At 40.9% G+C, this 13,517-nt stretch overlaps 1 protein-coding gene across 1 annotated transcript in view; it reads left to right on the top strand.

Moving 5' to 3' along the window:
• Nucleotides 1-20: 20 nt before the first annotated feature.
• The window catches only part of LOC135898737 (TAF5-like RNA polymerase II p300/CBP-associated factor-associated factor 65 kDa subunit 5L), a 31,070-nt gene continuing 17,573 nt past the window's right edge, over nt 21-13,517 (top strand). The window contains exons 1-9 of the mRNA XM_065427864.1: nt 21-233; nt 403-560; nt 1,007-1,125; nt 2,185-2,314; nt 3,406-3,469; nt 3,561-3,615; nt 4,650-4,881; nt 6,814-6,999; nt 12,996-13,093. Of these exons, the coding sequence (XP_065283936.1) occupies nt 165-233; nt 403-560; nt 1,007-1,125; nt 2,185-2,314; nt 3,406-3,469; nt 3,561-3,615; nt 4,650-4,881; nt 6,814-6,999; nt 12,996-13,093 (1,111 nt within the window). The 5' untranslated portion in view covers nt 21-164. The remainder of the gene's footprint in view (nt 234-402; nt 561-1,006; nt 1,126-2,184; nt 2,315-3,405; nt 3,470-3,560; nt 3,616-4,649; nt 4,882-6,813; nt 7,000-12,995; nt 13,094-13,517) is intronic.

Below are 13,517 nucleotides of genomic sequence, written 5' to 3'. Positions count from 1 at the left end.
GTATGGCTCTCTAGGCGTTAGCGCTTGTGTAGTTTACGCGTATCGTTGGCGACATCAGTGACTGCGATTTTGTTTTTCTTTCTGGCGCCGCGATGCAGCTTGAGCGCACGTTAAGCATTGGAAAGCGTGTAAACATGTGACATTAACTCCAATGATTGCCGACTATGAAGAAAAACAGAAGCGAAATGGTTGCTGCAGCAGTCGGTCGCTACTTGAAAGGAAGGCAGTACATGGTAATAACTATTTTAGCATTTATTTGCATGGTGGGTGGTGAACGTGAGTTCACGTCAAGTTGTCGTCCGCACATGAAACCTTTTGACAAAATATTTACCGCTGCTTCATAGCGTCATGTTTGATCTCATTCAAGATCTGTAGAATGACCTGAACAATGTTGTACCGCAGGACTGCGATTCCTTCAAGAAAGCCGACGTGAAGCTGCAGCAAAGCGTAGCCGACTTTGCGTTGAACGGAACGGTGGCTTCCGAGACGGGAGCTAAAAATGTTCTAAGCTACAGCCCTGTAAATAAGGACGCTCAAGCCGTCGAACAGCAGTTTAGCAAGTAAGTTACTTTATTGCTTTAGCAGTTGCAACTTTCGGCGTTTACGACGAACCTAATTTTTTTAGTTCTTTATTTTCTTTTCCCAAAAAGTGCGGAACTTGTAGGCTGCATCGTTAATCGTGTACCCACCCTGCAGCACTCGGTTTTTATCTTCAAGTAGCTGCCCATCTACTCAAAATTACTTTCTCAGTGTCAATATATTTCCATAGAACATTGTATTTCTACGGTAGTCTGCTAACTTCTGAAAGAATTGGTACGGTAGCGCAGCTGTCAATGCTCGTCGTCACATTCACGACTGCTGAGTAGTTCTGTCTGAAAAGCTGTCGCTACCTGTTTTCTTTTTATCTGTTGCGCAAAAGTTGTTGACTAACATATATATACATATGCCTTTAGTGGCATCTGGGAAACAGTTTCGTTAGTAATGTCACTTTTTCTTTCATGTGCAGGCTTAAGAACTTCATTGCCGATGCCTGCGAGCCGTTCAAGTCCGAACTCACCTTCATCCTGTTTCCAGTGTTTGTGCATTTGTACCTTGAACTCATCACCAATGGTCAGAAGTCTTCAGGTAGTAGTTGACATTGGGCTGCATTTGCTGGTGTTAGTCATCGTCCTGCTTTGTTATTGCTCAAATGCCTACAGAATAACAAACAACAAATCAAAAGGTCCACATATTTTTCGTTTTGCATGGCACACTACTTCAATCCTGCATCTAGTCAGCTGATGGCTTGTTTCACATGACAGGAGTATCTTCTGCAGAATGCATGTTTATAGCTGTTGTATGGTTTCTTTGAACTGGATGAAAATAAGAGAATAGAAGGACACACTTTGTAATATGTGCTAACAGTATTGCTGCCATACCTTATAACAAGTCTTGAGTGCTCTGGCAAATACAAATCTCAGCTGTCACAGCTACAAGACTGTGTGTACTTTTTTTCAATTGTCAGTGATGCTAGTGGTGTTGCTGTAAGATAAAAGTATAAACCCCATGCAAGCGATTTTGTGCGTGACAGTAACAAGTGATGCAATGGCGATGGCTGTCGCGTTTGCTCATCGCCTACAAGTTGTACCTCAAGTGAGCGATGACTTTGAGCGACGTCTCCCCGGTGTTGCTGGTAGGAAGGAACAAATATGCGTCGAAACTGTCATGACGCCTGCTTTATTAATCTAAGTTGATGTGTTTTACTGTAAAAAGCACCATAAAATATTTTTAAAGGTCTTTCAGTGGGTTCTTATCTTCGCACACATAAAAATTAAATTGTTTGCCTGTTCTGTGCGACAATTGGTAGTGCTTGAGTGATGTACATCTAGTTCAGGCTTCATAGTTGTTCATAGCACTTCTGGGTGACGAGCAACAAATTCTGGATTTCCAGAACCAAGCGATTGAGCGACAAGACTGAGTGATCTGTTCAAGCGACGGCCTGTTTCGTCACTCGAAGCTGCCGCTCGTCGCTGTCGCGCACAAAATCTCTCTCATGGAATTTAGCCTAAACAGCCTGCATCTACTGTTCCTGCTTTCTTTTATTTTGTGTGCCATGGCCTAATGTGACTACTTTTGAGGGGATTCTCAGCTTTTTTCCTTGTGAGCTGACAAGACCTGTTTTCCTTTCTCGAATGGTGTGCACAGCTCAGAAGTTTCACAGTCGTCATCGGACCACATTTCTATCATCAGACCAATATCGTATGATCACAGACATGCTGCCCAGTATAACTTCTGCATCAGATGTACCATCCCATCCTCATGTAAAAGAATTCAGGTAATACACTTTACGCTGCGATCATAATCAGTCTGAATCTGTTGTAAGTTGTTTCATTGCAAGCGTTTACTAATAGGGGTGTCAAAAGCAAACTGTATATTTTGTCACCACTGGGTTATGGTCAGCAGTAGCCCAACAAGGAAAGCGTAGGACGTTTTGACGGACAGACTTGTCTTGAATAGGGACCTGTCATTGGCAGATATCGTGGTGCTCAAAGTATGTCAGAAACCAAAGTATGTCAGAAAGGTGGTCTCTGTGGTCACATTGTGTCATGCACCGTACCAACAATGACTCACCGTACTTTGAATGGCACCATTTGAGACTTACTCTTGTAGTGGTTTGCTGCAGTGCTACAAAGCTGTGTGGTGCTTAATGAATGTAGAATATGAGCATTGCTTCCTGTACTGTTTTACTACCATGAGAGCACCAGGAAATAATGATGAGTTGCGAATACATTTATTTTACTTTATTTTGATACCCCTTACACTGTGCTTGCATTCTGGAAGCTACTTAGCATAGTTTGGGCACCACCTAATTTTGTTACAGACTAGTATCTTTTTTTCTCATCTTCATAATACTCGCAAAATTGAATGACGTGCTCTTTAATCATTATTATGGATTACTGTTATTGACATAATAGGAAAATAGTGGTGCCCTTGTAAACTGGCATATTTCGAAGTTGAAATATGCCAGTCCTCATTTTTTTTTTATTCCGTTTTTTTATATTGTCCTGCTGTTAACAAGTGTTCTTATTACTCATATGCTATAAACATGTTTCGATATTACTCTTTGTTCTCATCTATACTACTGTTGCTTTAAACTTTGTATAACATCATAAGTGTCTTTAGCAGGAGGTCCCGATACAGTCTTTGACTTTGGGACCTCCTTATGTATACTACGCACATGCAATTCTCTGTATTTTTACTAATAAATAAATAAATTGTGAAATTGTGAAATTGTGAAATTGTGAAATGAAATTTTTAACCTGATATTGTGATTCTTTTTAAGCACCTTTATTGTATGCAATGCTTCAGTAAGTGAATAAAAACATGCGTGCTTATAAAATGAAGCCATTTCATCTTGTTTTTCAGAGAAAACAAGTATTCTGTAAAACTCTCAGATGACAGCTTGGAATATGTCTTAAATTTTCTCAGGGTAAGGAATCCCGTCCTGTCCGATATGCTGTCTCATGGAGGGACAGACTTTCCTGTAAGCTAATGTTTTCTTTTTCTTCTTTTTTCTTCAGGATAGTGACAATCTCATCCTGCTTCAAGTCTTCAACCTTCACATTGACATTGATGGTAAGAACATGCATGTTCACGGGGTGTGTTTTTAATAATTCAGTCTTTCATTGTTTCATATAATACAGAAGTAGCTGTCATGAATAAATTATTTTATTGTCTAAATTGTTTTTCAGCACTGGAAAGTACTGACAGCCATGATAAAGCATTTTAGCAATTGCATATTTATTTTAATCTAAGATCTCCATTACCATAAATCTGGGTTCTCTGTCCAATGTTGCAAGCAGTATTGTCATGGGTAAAAGTGATACCAAAGGGGCACCAGTGGACTTCTTGTAAAAATTGCAATTATACTGCAGTAAACAAGAACATACTAACTATACTATGCTATACCATAAAGCAATGAGGAAAAAATGATAAAGGGTCGCCAGAGCAAGCACCTCTGTGCAACAGAAGCTTTTTCCCTGCATGTCTTGAGGCTGCATGTAATAGAACCATAGCAACAAGGTAATCATACCAACAAGTCACAGCAACATGCTGTAAAAACAGCTGCATCTGCCAACAGTTCTGCTTTGAATTGCCTGCAAAGGAACATACTCATAATCATGGCATCTGGCACAGTTGGCATGATCTTTTTATCTGACATGTTCTATGCATAGCTGTGATTGACAAGCAACATGGTTCAGGGATGTGTGCTGACTGCAATGCTACAACCCTGCAAATGCTTCACATACGCTCTCTACAGGCAACTGCTGCTAAATGTGCAATCTCAAGGCATTTATTTCCTTTGTGTTCATTGTTGAGGATGTCGTATGGTGTTCTCGATTTTTTCTGCATGCGTGATGTATGTTGGTTTCTTCTGGCGTGTTTTTGGGTCTTGGAGGATATCTTGAAAAACAAATAGCTTAACAACTAATCTTGGATTCTATATATGCACTGCGTTAGGTAATACATGGCTCTCTAATTAATAGATTACAAATTATGTAACTTGCTTATTAAATCATGCAGTACTCCACTAAGGAAGCCCACAAGTATAAATATATAAATGAATGCAGTGTTGAGCGCACTTCCTTATTCTGCCCTTCAATTTGCAGTACAGCTTCCTTATGAAAAAATGAATGGAGATGCGCAAGCCCTGGGTCCGCAGCAGCATTTGGGATCGTCAACAGCAGCCAGAGGGATCAGCGTTGACACTAAGCAGACACCGTCTGCTGAACTCTGCAAGGAATCATTAACCTCCTTGCGTCAGGCCATCAAAAATGTTAAGGAAGGGGCCCCCTGTATTCCTTCCATCTGCCTCTATACAGTCAATGACCGATTGTCTGGGTGAGCACGAAGTGGGACTTGTAGCAGCAAATGTCCAGTTATATTAGGCACCTTCTTTTGCAGAATGTAAAGGTGCGGTGTTTCAATATTACTCCCTTTGTTCCCAGTCCATCTAAGTAGTGCTGTTCAAATAGAATAATTTTTGTAATGTAATATAGAATATTGTCTTATTTCTACACAGTTGTATTGTACACATAACAGACATTAACTAGGTGCTAAAAACACCACTTCCATGTCCTTCAGTACGTCTGATGCCATTCAAAGCCAAAGGTCTGGTCAGCTGGGTAGCCTGTCAGTAAAAAACGAGTAAAAGGTGATCAGATTTTAAGGGGCCATAACGGTGGCATTTCAGTTTTGTTCATTGCATCTACAGTTCTGTATAAGTTTCCCGTAATTGGGTGGGCCGATTCCCTTGTGTCTCAAATCTTGAACACGAATTTCTCCCCCCCAAAAACAAAACAAATTTTCTGTGCTGAATACTGCTATACAACACAGTTCCGTGGCCGAGGGCCATTCCTGAAACCTTGGCTTTAGTCGCGAATATCCAGAGCCTGGTTTGTACATTCTAACTTTGTCATAATGACATCTGACATGAAGATACCGTAAATATAGTGAAACCTCAGTGAAATTTTCTATTGAAATTCGACCTTTTATGCAAATAAGTACAGTCACCGATCAATTTTTCTTACACGGAAAGGTGCTGCAGAATTTTCTGAATTATCAAGCAACCGAAGAAAAGCAAATTTGAATGAGAAAAACAATTCATTTTGATAAATTTGGGAGTCAGCAATGATTGATACGGTTTCAAGCACATGCCTCGATGATATCTTTTTGGTGGTACGAATTAAGCGAAGCCAGCCATGCTTTCACATGCACTCCGCCCCTGCAGCTGATAGTGTTGCCCACACTGGGACAACGCTATCAGGAAAAGCGCCAGCAGTTTTGAGCGAATGCTTCATCTGCCTCTTGCTCCAGTGGGTCACCCAAACTCGAAATTACGCAACTTTCAATAGTAAACGCGCGATAAGAATGCTTACATGATGCCACGACGTCTCGACATGCCCACTTCTTGCATACGCGGCAGATTACCTGTAAAGCAGGGTGCGTGACTGCGTATGCACTCGGCCGCACTTACAGCCATGTGCAGCCACGGACCGGACGAGACACGCACAGACTTACCCCCCACTTCCCTTTCTATCGCCCCCTCGCATGCTTGATTGCGCTACTGCGAGCTCGCTCCCCCTCTTTCCCTTTGCTGGTGCAGGAAGGCAGCACTCGTGAAGCCACCATCTTTCTTCTCTTACCCTCGCGCACTTTCACTCGCACCTAAAGCACACAGTTCGCGGGGCGCGATAGGATCTTGTCATATTTGGGCTTGATATACATAACACGAAGCTGCTCCACTTCAGTGGTCACTCTTGTCACGCGGCACATAATTTGAGAGGTGCGTTTGCAAATAGCCCCTTGTAATTAAATCATTTGACCATCAGCATCGGCAGAAGTTTCCATATATTGTCTTGGCATTCCTTTATGGTGGCAGTGAAATGTCATTATATTGAAATGGCATACGAACACACTTCATTATATTGAGGTTCTAATACATGGTGTTCTGTCGACGACAGGTTATGAAAAGTTAAATACTTCGTTATATCGAGAATGTCGTTATATTGAAGTTTGTTATATCAAGGTGTAACTGTATATCTATTATTTATTATAAGCATATATTGATTACATGCTGACATTGGCAAGAAGCATTTTGTTTACTTTGTTATATCCTTGTAGTCCTTTATATCAGTGTTTGTTATATTGATGTTTCACTCTATTTTGCTTTTGCGCAGTGAAGTTTCACCATTAGATAACTAATGTTATAGAAAATTCCTATTCTGAAACTGTCTGATGAAGTTTATCCTGCCATATTTTGCACACGAACAGGCTCAGTTCAGTGTCACAAGTAGAAGATGGCAGCCTCCTGGCATGTGGCTTCGAAGACTCGTCTATACGGCTCTGGAGTCTGTTGCCGCGTCCCCTCCGGACTGATCCACCTGATGTGGACATCAGCAAAGTCAGGCTGTACTGTGATGCTGATGAGACAGACCACTTTGACATCCCTGACGAAAGGTTTGCCCTCTATAAGACTGTCTTATGTCAGCCTTGGATGCATCATTTGAAAGGGATGTGTCACAGTCTAAGAAATGCGGCCAAAACGTGATATGACGAATTGTTGGATATAATGAAGTGAATATAAATTTGGGTTGTTATACTTTACTTTAAAATGAATATTCTGCTACTTATAAGGAAACTAAAAATTTAAGATCCTAGATAATATTAGTTACAGTTAAGCAAATATTTTTTTTTCTTGCAACTCAAGATACAGCCGACTCCCATTAATTCGACTTTGACGGGAATGGCGAAAGTGATAAAATTATCCAGCAGGTCAAATTAAACAAGGTGCAGAAAAAAAAACGTTAAGAAACACTGCTGATTCATTTGGCAGTAATTGCCCGATTCTGACATCCCAAATCAAAAAGGCGCCCACATTGTGTTTGTCCAAAGTAGCAAACTAAAGTAGAAATTACATTAAAGCTTCTAAACAAAGTAAAAATCTAATTCGCAGCCAATTTTTAACAAGAAAAATTGTTAACCAAGAAAAAGTCAGCTTCGCCATAATACATTTGTGTTATGCAGCAAAACATGCGAATATTGCGAGAGCGGTTTTGTTTTCGTACCCAATTGCACTGCGCAGGCAGTTTTTGGCCCAATATTCTTTAAAAATAAAATAGGCACGCCTTAGAGTAAAGTAAAAATAATAATCAAGCATTTTTCTGATCTATCCAAAGTTCCTCCTTGTCACCCCTGCTCCAATGTTGAGTGTTGGCTTCCAACGCAATGAACTATTAACGAAATGGGCCAGTTGGTCCTTCCAGATGTGGTTATCACTCACACTTTACGAAAATGAGGTTGAGGAGTTTCAATGACAAGGAAGTCATGCTTCAGTGAGGCGAAGCCAGGGACATGAATACGCTGTATATAGTAAAACTTATCTAGAAAGGTCAATCGGCTAATTTGGTCCCCATCAGTCATGAGAAAGGGCACTAAGAACAAAGGTGCTGTTAGATCATGCGTTTGACCACTCTACACACATCATTCACATTGTACAAATTATAATGAAGGAGAGAGAGTCTACAACGAAGTGATTTGCTGGCATATGTGTACATGCTGGTTTTGGAAGCACTTGTCACAACATTCTTCATGTGCAGCCTACTGTAGATTGATCCATTGCAACACCGGATCTTGGAAGCCATAGTGTCAGCACAGTGGCACTATTGTTCTCTGCCATAATATGGTAGCACACTCCCTTACTATACAAAGAAATCGGGAGCGAAAATTTGTAGGATAACACAAAGGGCAATCAATGGGTTGCTATTTGGGACCTCAGCTGGCTGCCTGAGGACAAAAGCATACCAGAGCAAATATTTGTGGCAGGATGAGGAATGTCTCTGCTGCAGCAAAAATCAAAAGACAGCTCAGCACATGGTAATGGAGTACCTAGACATTAACCCTGCAAGAACCGTAGGGGACGTCCACCTTCCAGAAGCATTGGGATTCAAAGTGGATGGGAGCATTAACTGGTTAGTGGTAGGGATAAGCAAGAAATAATTAGTGTACAGCCAAACCTTGTTATAACGAAATGGAATACAACGAAGTAAGAAAAATTTCCCTTGAGATCATCTAAGGGAGTCGTAGTGCAGTACAAGCAACAGATGATATAACAGAGTAATGGGTTTAACGAAGTAGTTCTGCCTCCCTCTTCAGCTTTGTTGTAGTGAGGTTTTACTGTATAGGTAACAAAAAAAAGTAGCGAAGAGATCGATAGAGCTGGGTTGGTTACAGATCTACAGGTAACTACAATATAGAGATAGAGGTTTTAATGAAGAGTGGAAAGATCAAGGAGGGGCGAGATAAGCAAAATGCTAGACTGCAATAGGTGTAGTTAAAACCTGGTTAGCTCAAGCAGCTACGACACATTGCCGGGCTAGTTGGTTTGGATTCATAATAGACACGAAGCCGCACAGTATGACAGAGACCAAGAATAGGAAGACACATGCTCAGCGCTAACTTTCAACTAAACATTTTATTTGATCGCACTTGTTGTTTATACAATGACAGCGGATCGAAAATAAAACGAAGGAGATAGATAAAGATGCAGTACAGAACCCACATGTGCCATCACTATAATCATATCGCACCTGGTTATTTCAAGGCAGTGATTTTATATACCTCTTCTCTTTCTCCGATAAGGTCAAAGCTAAAAAGGTCGCACATGATTATTTCATTTTGTCGAATTCGTATGCTTTGTTTATCTCGCATGTCGTTCTGTCTTTGGCCCTATTTATAATGGTTGTGTTTATAGACTGGGACGCAGCCGCAATTCCGGTAGTGGATTCCTAGATGGCCTGACACCGCTTTTTCGACATTGTACTGGTGTTCTTCGAGTCTCTGGTTAAGGCACCGGCCTGTTTGACCTATGTATACGCTCTTACATGACAAAAGTACAACGCCTTGAATGCAATCCACGTGTTTTCCACGGTGCTGTATGGCACAATCAGGCTGCTCCCTCCTGTCCGCATTAGCCTTTTTCTGCAAAGCCCTTGCAACCGTTCAGGAGCAGAAGAAATTACGTCTGCACCGAACCATCTCCCTATTCTTAGCAAATTATGCAAAATCATGTGCATGTATGGAACTACGGCCACCTTGTTTGCTTTAGTACTGTTGGTCTGCTTACTGAAGTTTGCCCTACACTTCCTACTCACATTTTCAGCTACGGTGGTCAACAGGATCAGAGGATAGCCTGAGCCACTTAGACGTTTTGTCTGGGCCCACTAGCTTATTTCAAGCTTATGCTGACAAGATTTCATCAGTAAATTTTGGAAACCCGAACTTATCACGGTGCATTTTAACAATTTCGAGTGGGCGGAAGTAAACAGAAGTACAAGCTTATTGCCTCTAGGTTCATAGCTCCAGCACATGTGTCTTGACAAAAAATACAGCCCTAAGTCCAAAAATCTTATGAAGTTGTCTTAAGCATTTCATGCATCAGCGCCAGAGAAGATAACTCCAATGTAAACGTGGCTAGTGTTTCTGAAACCACCGAGTTAAAATTGTTGGCTTCGTTATTGGTCACAATTAAATAGTCGTCTACGAATCTAAACACAGCAACAACATCCGTGTGATTCAAACACTCGTCAAGGGCTTCGTTACGCTTTGCTAAAAACTGATCACTCAAGCATGGAGTGATGCATGATCCTGTACCTACTCTGTTTTTTTTTTTTTTTTGGGGTCTCATAATGTCCCCATTCCACGTCACATAGGTCGAGTTGACAGAAAAGAAAAGGTGCTCCCAAAACAGCTCGCATGATACCCTGACAATATATTGAAATTTAACTGCTCCCGTTCTGTCAATACCTTTGGCCAAATGATATTAATTTGGTCTGAGGAAGGGAATACTAAAAATCGTTTATGTGGCAAAACGCGTCGTGATAAGTTCATGTTTGCGAATTTTGCTGATGAAGTCTGTCAGCATAAGCTTGAAACAAGCTTGTGAGCCCAGGCAAAACGTCTTAGTGACTCGGGCTATCGTCTGATTCTTTTGACAACCGTAGCTGAAAATGTGAGTAGGAAGTGTAGGGCAAAATTCAGTGCGGAGACCAACAGTACTAAAGCAAGAAAGGTGTCCGTAGTTTCATACATGCACATGATTTTGTATAACTTACATAGGATAGTGAGAAAGTGCGGTGTGGACGTAGTTTTTTAGGCTCCTGAACAGTTGCAAGGGCTTTGCAAAAAGGTTAATGCAGCCAGGAGAGAGAAGCCTGATTGTGCCATAAAGCACCGTGGAAAACATGTGCATTGCATTCAAGGCATTGTATATTCTACACCTTGTCATGTAATAGTGTGTACATAGGTCAAACAGGCCAGTGTCGAAAAAACACAGTCAGGCCATCTAGGAATCCACTGTTAAAATTGCGACCGCGTCCCAGTCTACTAAAACATAACCATTCTAGCAGGGCCCAGGGTAGAACGACATGCAGGATAATTTAAGCACATGAAATGGGCAAAATGAAAGAAAAATCTTTGAGCTTTCCATTTTTGGCCTTATAGGAGAAAGAAAAGATATATCTAAAATCATCACCTTGAAATGACCAAGTGTGATGTGATTGCAGTGACGCCATGTGTGTGTTCTGTACTGTATATTTATATGTTTGTCTCTTTGGATTTATTTTTGATGCACTGTCATTGCATAAATAACATGTGTGATCAAATTAAATGTTTAGTCAAAAGCTAGCACTGTGTATGTGTCTTCATATTCTTGGTCTCTGTCATATTGTGCTGCTCTGTGTCTAGTATAGCTCAAGCACGCCAGGTGATTATTCGTCACTGTCCCATTTCAAAAGGGATGCCAATAAAGATCATCATCATCATCATACATGAGATCCACCTAGTTTTGATGTCTTTGATGTTTTGATCCACCTAGTCGTGATGTCTAAAGAAATTGGCCTTAGTCAAAAAGTGCTACAGAGCACATTTAGGAGTTCATCATTGTTTTATAGTTTTAGAATGTGTGGATGTGTATGCATTGCAAATAATTTGCCATGATTTAGATACCGTTAAACCTTGATAATGAAGTTGTACTTGCCCCGAGAAACTGTTTAGAGTTGTGAATTTCATTAGATTGACATTTTACATTTTAGCAGTAAAAACACTTCACAAATATTTAGAACAATCCCCATTGATAGAATCTTGTCAATAGGCATGTATGAACTGAATCCCGCAACAAGTTTGACCAATAATTATGGAATGAAAAACAGTGGTGCCTGCTGTAGACACCACATTGAGATCAAAGCTTCCATGTAGACTGTGTATCACTATCACCATGGCCCCCCAGTGCTATCTTGCCATTTTTCTCATTTGCAACAATGTTGCAATTCTTGAGGCCAAGGTGACAGTTAAGGTGTTCGAAATATTACAAATTCTTTTGTGGTTCTTTAATACTATGTCTTGTCTGGCCACCCTGAAAAGTGTTTGTTTGTTTTCTCATTATTTATTACTTTCGAGGTTTCGTGTACCTTTATGTTCTTTTTTTTACCTGATTCTTCTTACGAGTCCCTGGTCTATACTCTCATTGACACCCAATATAAAGGGGAACGCTGATAGACCATCGTCATTATCGTGCACTTTATGTTGAAGCAGACTTTTTAATGTGCAGTTAATTGGTGTTCACTCAAAGTCCTGAGGACCATGTATGTTTGTTTGAGTCATCGCAAGTTGAATAACCTAGAACAGAATTATGAGTTCTTGTGAAAAGATGCAACAGGGAAACAAATCTGTTCCTTGCATCTTGGCTTTATGAACACAGCTACATATTATAAAGTTGGAGATACTTTGCAGAAGAGCGGAGAATAGAGAGCCCCCATGAATACGCACAATCTAATGCAGCTGGGTCTATAGGAGCATCTCATAGTGGCAATATCAAGTATTGTCATGGCTACTTAAGCCTGCAAATGTCTTCACACCAGCCACATTTGGCCGCATTGCTCTGCGCTGGGAGGCCAGAATGTTTAAATTGGTTGATTTAAATGAAGCCTTATACCAATAGCTGGCCTCAATATATGCATATATGCAATATAGGACAGTTAAATCTTTGAGTTGCATTAGAAATATCAGTTCTTGAAATATTGTAAATGAAGTTGTAATGGCAGTTTCATCAGAAAATTAATTACAGGGTTGTATGTGCCAAAGCCAGGATCTTATTATGAGGCACACTGTAGTGTGGAACTCCAGATTAATAATTTTAAACGCCTGGGGTTCTTTAATGTGTACCTAAACCTAAGCACACGGGCATTCTTGCATATCGCCCCCAATCGAAATGCAGCCGCTGCGGCCGAGATCGAACCCACAGCAGTGCAACACATAGCCACTGGTCTACCGAGTTAGGTGGGCAGTTTCATGTAAGAAATAAAGTTCCCGACTAATTGTTCCTTTGCACACAGGTATTTGGTTTATGGGGACTTGTCGTTGGGGTTGCCTGAAGAAAGTGTTTTGTTTCACTTTGCCAGTGACAGCAAATTGCTGCGAGGCCACAGCGGACCTGTGTATGGCCTTGACTTTCTGCCTGGAAAAGAGCTGATGCTGTCGTGCTCCGAAGACACCACAGGTAAGTGGATGGTTTCCACTAGTGGTAGCTTTGTATGGGGCACAGATGGTGTCTAAATTTCACCATCAGGATGGGGCTCATTTGTAGCGTTAGAAGGAGGAGGAGAAAAAATAAGTTCCTGCCAAGCCAGAACCACAGTGCCAGGTGTGGATTTTCTGATTCAAGTCACGCTCTTAATTACAGTGTGTATCGAATGTTGTTAATGTGGCTTGTGAATTATGTCTTGCTGCATATTTGCCTTCCCTATGTATGTAAATGTGAGATGCACTAGTGGCACCGAAACATTTGTGGGAAGCAGGATTGGTGAGATTGCTGAATTCTTGTGTCGCATGGGCACAAGGCTCAGGATTGAGCTTCTCGATCTGCAGTAGTACTACGTGTGACCAACACAGGGTTACAAATTGTTTATAGCTTACGTGCCTGA

Source organism: Dermacentor albipictus, chromosome 3 (genome assembly GCF_038994185.2).
Source record: "Dermacentor albipictus isolate Rhodes 1998 colony chromosome 3, USDA_Dalb.pri_finalv2, whole genome shotgun sequence".
In the NCBI taxonomy this organism is placed as follows: Eukaryota; Metazoa; Arthropoda; class Arachnida; order Ixodida; family Ixodidae; genus Dermacentor; species Dermacentor albipictus.
Note: the sequence above shows the minus strand (reverse complement) of the source record. Positions and strands in the feature narration are given on the sequence as shown.